The sequence below is a fragment of the Vipera ursinii genome, assembly GCF_947247035.1.
Source record: "Vipera ursinii genome assembly, chromosome: 1".
NCBI classification, from domain to species: Eukaryota; Metazoa; Chordata; class Lepidosauria; order Squamata; family Viperidae; genus Vipera; species Vipera ursinii.
Window position 1 is genome coordinate 119,984,105 of NC_139512.1, and position 12,356 is coordinate 119,996,460.

At 41.5% G+C, this 12,356-nt stretch overlaps 1 protein-coding gene across 3 annotated transcripts in view; it reads left to right on the forward strand.

The window, feature by feature from the left end:
• Positions 1–770: 770 nt before the first annotated feature.
• Positions 771–12,356, forward strand: part of PTPRN (protein tyrosine phosphatase receptor type N) — a 45,736-nt gene continuing 34,150 nt past the window's right edge. For all 3 annotated transcript variants that reach the window (XM_083352453.1, XM_083352454.1, XM_083352455.1), the window contains exon 1: positions 771–991. In XM_083352453.1, coding sequence (XP_083208579.1) covers positions 853–991 — 139 coding nt within the window. In that variant the 5' untranslated portion in view covers positions 771–852. The remainder of the gene's footprint in view (positions 992–12,356) is intronic.

Genomic DNA, 12,356 nt, shown 5'->3' on the forward strand with positions numbered 1-12,356 from the left:
AAAGTAGATCATCTGAAGATTAAAAAAACTTCCCTCCAGTTCCTCTCAATCACTAAATTGGTAAAATAAACCAATGTATTGAATGAATACTGAAGGAGTTTAAAAAGGAAGCAGATTCATAAAGGATCCTATCAAGGGCTAAAAACAGGCAAAATGCTAAAAATATGAATCCTTGCATTTCAGTATCTGGAAGAATGTTTAGATGTTAATCTGTGGCACCTTAAGCCTAATGCATTTAATATTGCTGCTCTGGGGTTGCCAGTTTTAGGGCCTAAGAACAAGACATTCACCCTCTAGCTGTGTGCCATGTGGGAAATGGTAGATATTGTCACCTTCAGGGCTGCATAAGCTTAGAAGAGCTACAGGTATATACTGAAGCTTCAAATGAGCAAAACCTAGGCTGTGCTTAACGCCTGCCTGCAGGAGGGATAATTACCATTTCCCTGCATTGTAGTTGATGCAGGGCTGAAACATTATTAATCAGGAGGGCGTCAACTTCGAATATTAATGCAGTTGATTGGAAGAGGCATTGCCAGGACTTGGGGACGCGCTAGGCTAGGTATAATAGCAGGTGGGAGAGGTGAAGCTTCATTTTTTAACGCGGAGGCGTAACCCTAAAAGTCGGGCGTGGCCAGGGAGAGTTAAGCCCCGCGTTTCGAATTCAGGCGTGTCCTGTTCCTGGGCTCTGATAGGCTAATGGGGCCGAGAATCCATTTTGCACGGGTCTTGAGATTGGTTGGTTTGCGGGGCGGTGCTGTGCCAGTGTTGGTCTGGAGGGGGCGCTGATTAGGGATGGTGCAGCGGCCGTGGAAGTGGCGGCTGCCCGGGCTGTGAGCTGGGGCAGCGGCCGGCATGGGGCGGTGGCGGAGTCCGCTTCGGGCACTGGACGGTCTCTGCCTTTCATTGCTGCTGCTGCTGCTGCTGCTGCTGTTGCCGCCTCCGTTCTTGGCGGCCGGCGCTGCTGGAGATCGCTCCTTGCAAGTGCTGCACGGTGAGAATTGAGGATGAGGATGCGTATTGAAAAGGGGCTGCCGGGAGGGAGGGAAGATGCCCAAAGGGGACCGCATAGACTTGGTTGGGATGCTCGGAGCTAGAATTGGTAGGATGAATCGCGCCCCCCACCCCCACCCCGGGGCTCTGTACAGTCGCCTGGTCCGTGTCTCCGCTTTTTGCCCTTTCTGGCGACCAGCCATAGCTCCTTTGCTTCCATATGGTTGGATGGACTTGCACGCCCTTATCTATTCCACGCCGGACAGAGGTTATTTTTCTCCCTCCCTCTCTTATCTGCGTCCCCAGAATAAACTTGGTGGGATATATATATATATTTTTCCCCTGGGGAGGGGGGCGTTGGGAAGCGTCTTTTCGCTGGGTGGGATGAAACGGTGCTTTTGAGCTGTAAAGATGGTGGGGATTTGGGGAAAAAAGAGGGTTCACTGGGCAGAAGGGCGGGGAAGTCTTCCACCTCTCCCCTTTTCTGCAGGCTGCTGCTTTCCTGGAAGGGGCGGCAAATGGGCACCTTCTATTAAAAAAAAATGCATCCGTCAGAAGATCCGGCACCAGCTCCTTGGAAACGGAACCGAACCACTTATCCGGTCCTGGTGGGCTGAATCCCATGCTATCTCCCCACCCCTTTTCCATCTTGTTTTGCCCTGAGAATATTGGGGGGGGGTTTCTCCCGCTAGGCGAGTTAGCACCGCGCAGCTTCCTCCCCCCCCTTGCATCTCCCCTCTCCTTTTTGCTGTTGCATAGGCTAATATATTCCCCCTCCCCTCCGCTTTTGGGGCGAGTTTTCCCAAGTGCGGATTCAGGCCCCCTCCTTCCAAAAGGAATATTGTCACCATTTTGCGTGGCTGCTTGTCATGTTCGCGTCACAGCGTTGTCAGGTTTGGCTAGCTGCGTGTCTCCCCCAGCCCCTGCACACGCAGCTTTCTGTATTCATTTATAGAGCAGATCCCTTCAACCCACCCACCCACCCACTCCCGCATACGCCGTGTTTTCCTGCTCAGTCAATTCACTGACGTCATTCTTGATGGTCTCTTCATTCCCCCTCCACTTTTCCAGCCTGGCCCAGCTGCCTGTTGCAAATATCAGCTGTTCCGGCTTCTCCCTCCCTCTCTTTCTCTCTGGCTGCTGCTGCTGGAGATCGCTCAATTGTTATTGAGAGGGAATTCCTGTTTGGAATTAGTTCTGCATCTCTTCCCTTCCTCACTTATGCCAGAGTGACTATGAAACACTGAAGGATTTTGACGTTGGTACTTTTCCATGTCTGATTGTTCATCTTTGCTACCTTGTAGGTATCCTATAGATCCCTTGCATGAGGTTGTTGCAAGCAAATCCATGCTCTTTGCTTTAGGATTGTTCAGTTTGGGTCACTAGTGCAAAAAGTCACTCCAGGGATTTTGTAATATTAACTGTGATGAGCTCCAGCCAGTGTAGACAATGGTTAGGATGTTGGGAGCTGTAGTCCAAAATATTTAGAAAGACCAAGTTGTCCTACTCTTACCTTAGAAACTACAGTGACTATGATTGAAGAGGCACGGATGAACCATTATATAAAACTGGTACAGACTACAGAGAAATCATTTCAAAAATCTGAATCCAGTTTTAGAATTAGCAAGAGGGTGAGATTTTGTCTACCAAGGAAGAAAATGTTAGCAGATGGGCCCCAGCTACCACATCACATTCAGGAAGGATGTACCGAGAAAAATGTTGAAAAGCAAATACTTTTCTTTCCACAGCATCTTATGAAACAGATTCCAATGGAGTCTTACAGAAATGTTGGTGTAATATGAGAAACAAAAGGAGCAGGCTTATAAAAGTAAAATAGACAAGAGCTGAAATTCTTCATTAATATAAATATTGACTAGATCTCGTGGGAAGATATATGTCCCATTTGGTCTCTTCTCATCCATAAATCCAGAAATTTAACCATCAGCTTGGATATAACACAGCAGGGTGGATGATTGTGTATAGCTATATTTTCTGCAGAGAAACTGACCTATACTTCTATCCAAACTCTCTCTCTCGCAGAAGTAATGATCTGGATTGGAAAATGATGACAGGACTAAGAAGTGGGCATTATTTCTTTGCTTGTGGCAGATTGGTTGATGTTATTGCCCGATGAGTGTAGTAATAATAAAAAGGTAAAGGTTCCCCCACACATGCATGCTAGTCGTTTCCAACTCTAGGGGCCGGTGCTCAACTCCGTTTCAAAGCCGAAGAGCCAGCGCTTGTCCGAGGACGTCTCCGTGGTCATGTGGCCGGCATGACTAGACGCCAAAGGCGCACAGAACGCTGTTACCTTCCCACCGTAGTGGTCCCTATTTTTCTACTTGCATTTTTACATGCTTTCGAACTGCTAGGTTGGCAGAAGCTAGGACGAGTAACAGACGCTCACTCTGTTACGCGGCACTCGGGATTCGACCCGCCAAACTGCCGATCTTCTGATCGACAAGCTCAGTGTCCTAACCCACTGAGCCACCGCGTCCCTAGTAGTAATAATACTGATAACAAAAAAAGTAATACAGATAATGAACCTTCATGGTTGATCACAGCCTTATTCTGCATACTTTTACTGAACCAAAAGAAAAAAAAAAGGTGGATGTTGTAAAAAAGTGGCATGCCATGGACCAGTACCGGGCCGCGGCATGCCAGCAACCAGGCCACACAAACTAGTGAAACCCCATCTGTGGCATGCAGGCAGCACACAAAACCATGCCCCCTCTGGTCCACGGAAAAACCTCTCTCCACAAAACTGGTCCCTGGTGCCCAAAAGGTTGGGGACCTCTGTTGTAAATGAAAGAACTTTTGGTAGCATGCATGTGGCAGAATCATACCTTTTATTCCTGCTGAAAGATTTATGGTCAACATTGGTATTATTCTAACTTAAGATGGCTGAGAAACTTTTTACTTTTCTAAATATTATTTCATACTCTCCCAAAGAGAGTAAACATCCTTTTGCTGTCCTTAGGCCAAGACTCTTACTGGGTAAATTTTCTTGGAATGGCTCATTGACAAGACCTTGATGTTAATTCTTTGTGGCATCATTATTCTTTAACCAGGCCAGTTACATCTGACAACTGCATTCTACACAGAATGATTTAGGCAAAAATAATAATTGCAAATAGCTTTTAAGTGGTTAATTGCTGTGATTTCTGCATAACTACTAGATAAACAGAATAATCTTGATACCCACTTGGTACCCATGTAAGAGGGACGCTGAACCTCAGCATGCTTAATTGAGTAACCCAGACCTGAATAGTAGATTACTATTTCATCAGATTACATTCACTGGTGATGAGAGTCAGGTAGGGAAGAGGCACAAGAAGTAATTTTTCAAATGATATAGTAATATTATGAGCTACAGCAGCCACAGTTAATAGGAAATAATACGGGTCAGATTCCAAAAATGGACAAGTTGCTTTCCCTCTTTTTCTATGATGACTAGTTCTTGAACAAGTGTTTTTCCTTTAATCAAACATTGGTAAATGCTATCACGGCCTTCAACATTTTGACTCCAAGCCATATTTTCCCCCCAATCCATTGGCTGCAATTATGTAAATGCCACACATACATATTCACACATGTGCTATCGGGTTTACATTTCAGCATGGTGGTTGCACGAAAGGCTATTGCCACTAAGGAATATGGGCATTGATGTACATATCAACAGCAGGTTTGGTTATAATATTATGCTGCTACATTGATGCCTTGCCTTGATTTCCATTCCATTTCAGTGGATAGCGTCTCTGGCAAAAAGGCCAGATTTAAAACCAGGAAATTCTTTCTGCTTTTCAAGCATATACGGTTTTAGCAAAATGCTTTCAATAGAAGATATCGGATGAAGGGTTCCTAAAGGCCTTTTGCTACTTTGTCTTGAGCTCTGGAAGGACAGGGCTGAAGCTGGAGACCCCAAATCGGTAATCCATAGCTTTTGAAGCCTTAAAACCCTGCTGCCTCTAAATGTTTTCATTAGTGATTTAAAGCAGTCCAAGCAGTCAAAGAGAAATGGCGGATACAGTAAACCAGGAATTCTTGCACTGTACCAATTCTCACCTTTGTATAGATGGGGCTTTTTTCCCCTCTAGCCCTGAGTTCTTCCTGTGTCCAATAGATTTCAGAATTTGGAGAGAGGAAACCCAAGCTCTGTTATGAGATCCTAGAGCCTTGGTGGAGCAGTGGGCTAATGCCTCCTTAAGTAACACCAGCTGCCTGCAATTAGTGCAGGTTCGCATCCCACCAGGCTCAAGGTTGACTCAGCCTTCCATCCTTCCGAGGTAGGTAAAATGAGGACCCAGATTGTTCCGGGCAATTAAGCTGACTTTGTAATAATGCCGCTTGGGGTGTGTGTGTGAAAGCCCTAATAAGCAGGCATATACATAGAATGAAGGCTACTGCTAAGCTTGTAAGCCGCCCTGAGTCTTCGGAGAAGGGCGGGATATAAATGGAATTAAAATTAAAAAAATAAAAATTGACTGGTAAGCGAAAATAAAAAAAGAGGATGTTCTTCTCAAATGAGCTGGGTGCAGTTATTCCATGTTTCCTTTTTTGACTCTTTGAGAAATGTGGGCTTCTTTCCATCATTCATTTTAATGAACAGGTTTTTGGGGAACCTTCTTCTAACCTTCTCCCACATAATAATAGCCAACTACCGAGTCAGGCTGACCAAATTAATTCAAGATGTTAATTTTTTTAAAAAAAAATGGCAATACACAGCAATTTTATTTTTAAAAAGTATGAACCAGGATCCACAAAGCACAGTCTTGACTGGTGGGAAGCTTTTGTATGTTTTTAACATGATGGTGGTTATTCCTGTGGACGTTTGGGGATACCAAAAACAGCATATACCAGTTTCTACTTGAATTTTGCAGTTTTGCTGCAGGCACTTGAAATCCCAAGAGGAAAATTATGGCATGATTGAAATTAAAGAATAAACAGGAAATCTGGGGAAAGTTGAAAAATACAGGACTGATGCTACATGAAGCTTGGAGCCAGTTTTGATAGAAGTATAGTGTTCTTACTTGCTTTACAATACTGGGACATTATTGTCTTTTCGCCTTATTTTATGACTGAAGGCAGCCTGATCAATTGGCAGATGGAAACAATGGGGATTAACTGGAACAAAGCTCTATTGTGATATAATTTCTGCTATTTTACCAACCCTGGAGAGAGATTTCCTTCCTTAAATCAAGCATGTGGGACTACCTAACATTAGAGAATCTCCCACTTTAGTAACAGATAGGCTACACTTGGTCAGACAGAACTGGCATGCAGCTGACAGAGGGTGTGTGTGTCAGTAACCTAGACTCTTGCTTCCACTCAACTACAAGCTGCCACCCACAGGTAGGAGGGGTTTTGCACAATTCCACTTTGTGCACTAATTGCAACCTCTCCTGAATTGAGAGGCCTCCTCTTATCACTCGGGCCTTAATCATTTCTCATTTGGATTACTGCAATGAACTCTGCGATTACATTTCAATACCACTTGAAAGCTGTAGGTGGTGCAGAATATGGCAGTGCAGTTATAGCAATAGGACTTAGACTTATATACCACTTCACAGCGCTTTACAGCCCTCTCTAAGCGGTTTACAGGGTCAGCACATTGCCCCCAACAATCTGGGTCCTCATTTTATCAGGAAGGCTGAGTCAATCTTGAGCCAGTGATAACTGAACTGCCAGCAGCCAGCAGCCAGCAGAAGTAGCCTGCAGTACTGCATTCTAACCACTGTGTCACCATGGCTCTTTATGCACATGCCTTGATGCTCATGTCCTCCACTGGTTGTCAGTTGGTTTCCAAGTACATTTCCAGGTGCTGATGGTCAACTATGATGGTCAACTATGCAGACTTTGGTAACTTAGGGATTTGGTATTTGTGGGACTGCAGATCTCCATTATCTCTATCCATCCTATCAAATCTGATAGGGTTGGCATGCTCCAGCTCCCATCAATAAGAGAGTCATTTTACGGGACCCAGGAAGTACATCTCTTCTATCGCCATGCCTGATTTTTGGAACAGCATTCCCCACTCACAAGCCCTGCTGTCCTGGCTCTTCCAGCAGGCACTGGGCAAGAACAATTTGTGAACCTGCCAGAGTGAATGTGATTTAAGTTTTTCTGTCTCCTGGCAGGGTAGCTGTAATACAGTTTTGTTACTGCTTTGTCAATTAATGTTAACCCTCTTTATAATCTGTCTTCAGCTACTAGTCAGGCATAAAAACAAAAATAATATAAAACAAAATAACATTTTTCTAAAAAAAATTAACTGAGCCCTTATTCAGGCTGACCAAATTAATGTACTGGAGAGGCAGATGGATTTTTAGGGACTGTCATGGCATCTATCATTTTAATAGTTGAAACTTTTGCCCAGTTATCCAATATTTTCTGCTGTTTTGGATTAAACTGCAAGTGGTGGCCATTGCTATATCTGATCTATGGTTAGGTGCATCCTGATTGCCTGGTTTGATGAATATGTTGCTAGAATTCGGCTCGTAGGTGAGTTGACATGGCCACAGATGCTGCTATGGTTGGCTGCAGAATACTACTTCTCTGGAGACCTCTGAGTCACACTGATAAAGACGTCAGAGGAAGTGCAACGTGTATTATGTTAGCCCACTCTGACTCAGAGTAGATCGCAATGATATTTCATATGGAGGTGGGTGAAGATAAAAGATCTATTTTTATTCTCTGGTATTCTCTAGTTTATCTTCTTTGGTATTTTTATGGAATAATAAATGCATGGGGTTAAAATCCCAAGTTATATTTATGTGCTTGGGGCTGTATACCTAAAATACCTGCTATCATGAGCCAAAGTTTCCTAGAGGAGCAGCAAATTGGCCTTCGCAACCAGGGTGGACTGTTTTTGTACATCTGGAATCTGACAAGATTCTGATTTTATCCTGATAGATTCAATGATTCCTTAGATTTTTTTCTTCACTCATGACAGCTAATATGGGCTATGTGATTCTGAAACTTTGGAACAATAGGAATATCAAAACACTGACAGTTGAATGTATGACTCATAGCTATTCTGATTTCTCTTGATAAGTAAGGATAGAAATGCTTAGGAAAAAAACTGAATAAAATCATTGCTTATAGTTTTCAGCTTCCATTTCAGATAGCTTTTAATAAACACACACACACACACACACACACACATATATATATATATATATATGTATATATGTATATATGTATATATATATATAGCTATAACTGCACTGCCATATATATACACACACACACACACACACACACACACACACACAAACACGTGTGTATTTGTACTCTAAAGTTATCAGTCTATTTAATGAGGGAATAAAAGATGGTATGTTTAGAAAATCAATATTGGATTGTTTTAGAGGATATTTAGCACCTTAAATTTGTTTTCACGTAACTGTGAATGTATGCATGAAAATACTTCCAACAGTTTTTCAATATAGTGTGTAACTTTAGAGAAGGAGGGTAAATTTATAATTGTATTTAAAACTGCTTCTTATTTAAAAAGAAGAAGAAAGTATCAATCACCAGAAGCCATTCCTGCATTAATCTTGAATTCACAAGAGAGATGGTGATCTTTACACCTTTCTTCAAAACATCCATCGACAATCTAAAATAATACACAAAAGGTGGGTCAAACACTTAAAAACAGCAGAAGCTTTAAAAGAAAAAGGTAAGTTTTCTTAAAAGAAAAAAATACTCAAACGGCTGTGGAGAGAGGAAGAAACTATTGTCAGAACCTGCTTGGAAGACATCAGTATGAATAAACTGTTTTAATTGCATAACATGAATTCACAATTATATTTCCTGATGGAGATTCACGCAGCAAAGGCCTGCATTGCGTAGCAACACAATAGCTGGGGTGGAGCAACGGTGAGGACAGCACATTACAAAGTCATCCTTAGTGAATCCATATTACCCTCAGGCTGCTTTTTAGTATAAGACAAACATTTTTATATTAATTTTAATTTTTATTGGGGAAATAATTACATTAATTAAATGTGTCCAGGATTTTAGATGAATGTGTATTGCTGGCCTGTTTCTGAGATTACCTTTTATAAGCCAAGATCTGTCCTATATCTGGGTTGTTCCCTCTTATTTTTTGCAATGTGAACAGCACTTGGAATACTATGAAAAAGTTGGGCAGAATGGGAGTTTCTTAGTTGTAGCTGGCTGTTTAGACATTGCTTGATCTTTCTGTAGACTAAGGTTGGCAAAGCTGAGTTCAAGTGATACAAATGATGTATAACTGAGGTGGAGAATTATGGTCCTTTTATGACTTGTGGACTTCATGGCTGGCTCAAGAATTCTGGGAGTTGAAGTCCACAAGTCCACATGTATAATGAAAGCCCTTTAGGGAAAGGCCTCTCTCTATTTTTCTGGATTTGGGGTCTGATATTTGTGGAGTGTTGTGTACTTGATAGAAGGACTGGGTTTGTTTGGACACAGCATTTTTTACTGTTTTTTAAAATTGTTTTATTTATACTTATTTGGTGGAAGCTGCTTAGAATCATTTTGGAGTCAGGTTGCCTCTAAATCTCAGAAATAGATATTTTGAAGTCTGAGATATAAGAGCAAGGTGCTTGACTTCTTCCCCATTCATATCAGTTGAGAAACTGATCCTCTATCCATGTGTGGAAACCCTGTGGTAGTCGTTTACTCTTAAATATTCCCTCCAGTGCAAGAATTATTGCAACTACTACCGGTACATCCCAAGTAGAAAGCAGACTGACTTCTCCTTATGATCTTACAATAAAGCAGAATTCTTTACCAAATCTTAAGGTGAGATGTCCCAGTGTTCTGTATTGTTTAATGTTGCTCTGGTTCTTTAGCAGAAATATGCTTCTGAAGTCCTCTGGAGAAAGAGAATACCTGAATCTGAATATATTTGTTTGTAGTTACAATGTAAGCTTTATTTTGGTACCCAGACCATGGTTCTTTTCCTTCATCTTTTTTATTTAATTTGATTGATGAAGGAAAAAAACACCTCTCCTACAACTGCAGTAGGAGCAGACATGGCATAATTCTACCCTCATGCTATAAATATTTTTAGTATATTTCTCCATGCATCCAGTAGAAGCCTATCTATGATGTTCCCATGGTTTTGCTGGCGTTTCCAGGAAGTTGCTTTTTTGAGAGTTGAAACAATTGCCTATTTTGGCTGTTGTCCTTGATTAATTTGGGGCTTTTTTGGTTAATTATTTTGGTTGGTTCATTTTACGTATTACAGTTGAATTCTATTTTGCATGTTGATCATGTCTGTCACCTTGTGAATGTGCATGTTTTAAAGCATTTTTGTTCTTTAGTAAAAAGAAGGCAACTTGCAAAATTTAAAAGGCACACGTATTTTAATAAAAAGGAAACAAAAAAAGATTGCATGCAACAACAAGATATAGCAGCAACAGCAGCAGAACAAAAGCATAAGCAGTAATTGTATTTTAAAAAGAAAAAGTAAAAAATCCCCATCTCCAGGTATCTTTAGAATTAGAAAAGGTTTTCAGCAGTGATGGGAATGTAAATAGTTTTTTAAAAAAGCTTTCTAGGGAATACATCTTTGGAGCAATCACTTTGGGCAATTCTGTCCTTTGAACCAAAAAGAGTATATAAAAGTGGACAAGAATTACATTAAATTTCCAGTCTAGGCTAAATGGTTAGGGCTGTTAGTTTTTGATTATCAGCATAGAAGTATTTGAGGACATCTTTGTTGGATGACTGGTGCATGTGGCAGATTCTCCCAGATCCAGTGCCATACACAGAAACCTCCATGAGAGAAGTCCAAATGTTAGATAGTAAATGTGTAGGTGAGGACCTTCGCTCCTTCCGGCGCGATCTAAAAACGTATCTATTTGAGCAATCTGACCTGGTCTGATGGGTTAGGGTTGGGGTTTTAATATGTTTTAATTATTGTTTTAACCTAGGGCATTTATTTAATCGCTTTTAACTTTTGTATCCTGTTTCTGTATTTATTGCCCTGTACACCGCCCTGAGTCCTTCGGGAGAAGGGCGGTATAAAAATATAATTAATAAATAAATAATAAAAATAGTAAAATATCCCACCAGGCTCAAGGTTGACTCAGCCTTCCATCCTTCCGAGGTAGGTAAAATGAGGACCCAGATTGTTGGGGGCAATAAGCTGACTTTGTAATAATGCCGCTTGGGGTGTGTTGAAAAAGCCCTAATAAGCAGGCATATACATAGAATGAAGGCTACTGCTAAGCTTGTAAGCCGCCCTGAGTCTTCGGAGAAGGGCGGGATATAAATGGAATTAAAATGAAATAAATAAAAAAATAAAAATATTGCACACTTTCCCCTTCTCAGTGCAATAAGCTCTGAAGATAATGTGGCTGTGTAAATAGAAAATGGATATAATTCTTTACATTTTATGATATATTTGAAAGAATCATAGCACACTTGGCAAACAATTGTTCTCTGGGAAATAGCCATCTACTCTTAAATGAATTTTCTGTGTTCTTCCGCTTTTCTCTCTTGGTCACTGTTCACATGCATTACCTTTTATAGATACTGTAGAAAAGTGAGTTGCCGTCTTGGGGAGGGAAGTAGGAAACTGCCAGGTTAACATAGGGAAAGGACACAGCAGCCAACACTGCCATGCTCCCTTACATCTGACTTTACCTTCGCAAACAGGGTTTTCTTTCTCCATCTCATTGAAAAGTATTTGACACTGGGCTTGATGCATCTCATCTGAGAGGTTTGCAAGAAAATTTGCACAGATATTTTGACGCGTGGACACTTCTTTATCATTCTCTTTTTTCTTTTAAAAAAAAGTGATAGGGCCCAGGTAAGATTTATTTATTTATTTATTTTAATTCCATTTATATCCCGCCCTTCTCCGAAGACTCAGGGCGGCTTACAAGCTTAGCAGTAGCCTTCATTCTATGTATATGCCTGCTTATTAGGGCTTTCACACACACCCCAAGCGGCATTATTACAAAGTCAGCTTAATTGCCCCCAACAATCTGGGTCCTCATTTTACCTACCTCGGAAGGATGGAAGGCTGAGTCAATCTCGAGCCTGGTGGGATGCGAATCTGCACTAATTGCAGGCAGCTGGTGTTACCTAAGGAGGCATTAGCCCACTGCTCCACCAAGGCTCTGTCACCATTGCCCTAGATTTACTAACCCTGACTCGTTCTTATATCATTAGGAATGGAGGATCTGCTCTTTCTTTGTAAACTGAGCATCTTTTGCTGGCTCCAGTTTTAGAGATTAGCTGTGGTGTGTTTCAGCACCATGGTTAGCTCCTGACAGTCATTTTTGTCACTGGCTTTGTTTAATTGTATGGTTAATTAAGCTTAGAATAAGTTTTTTTTATCCCCTGCTCAGTGTTAAAAGGAAGTACAA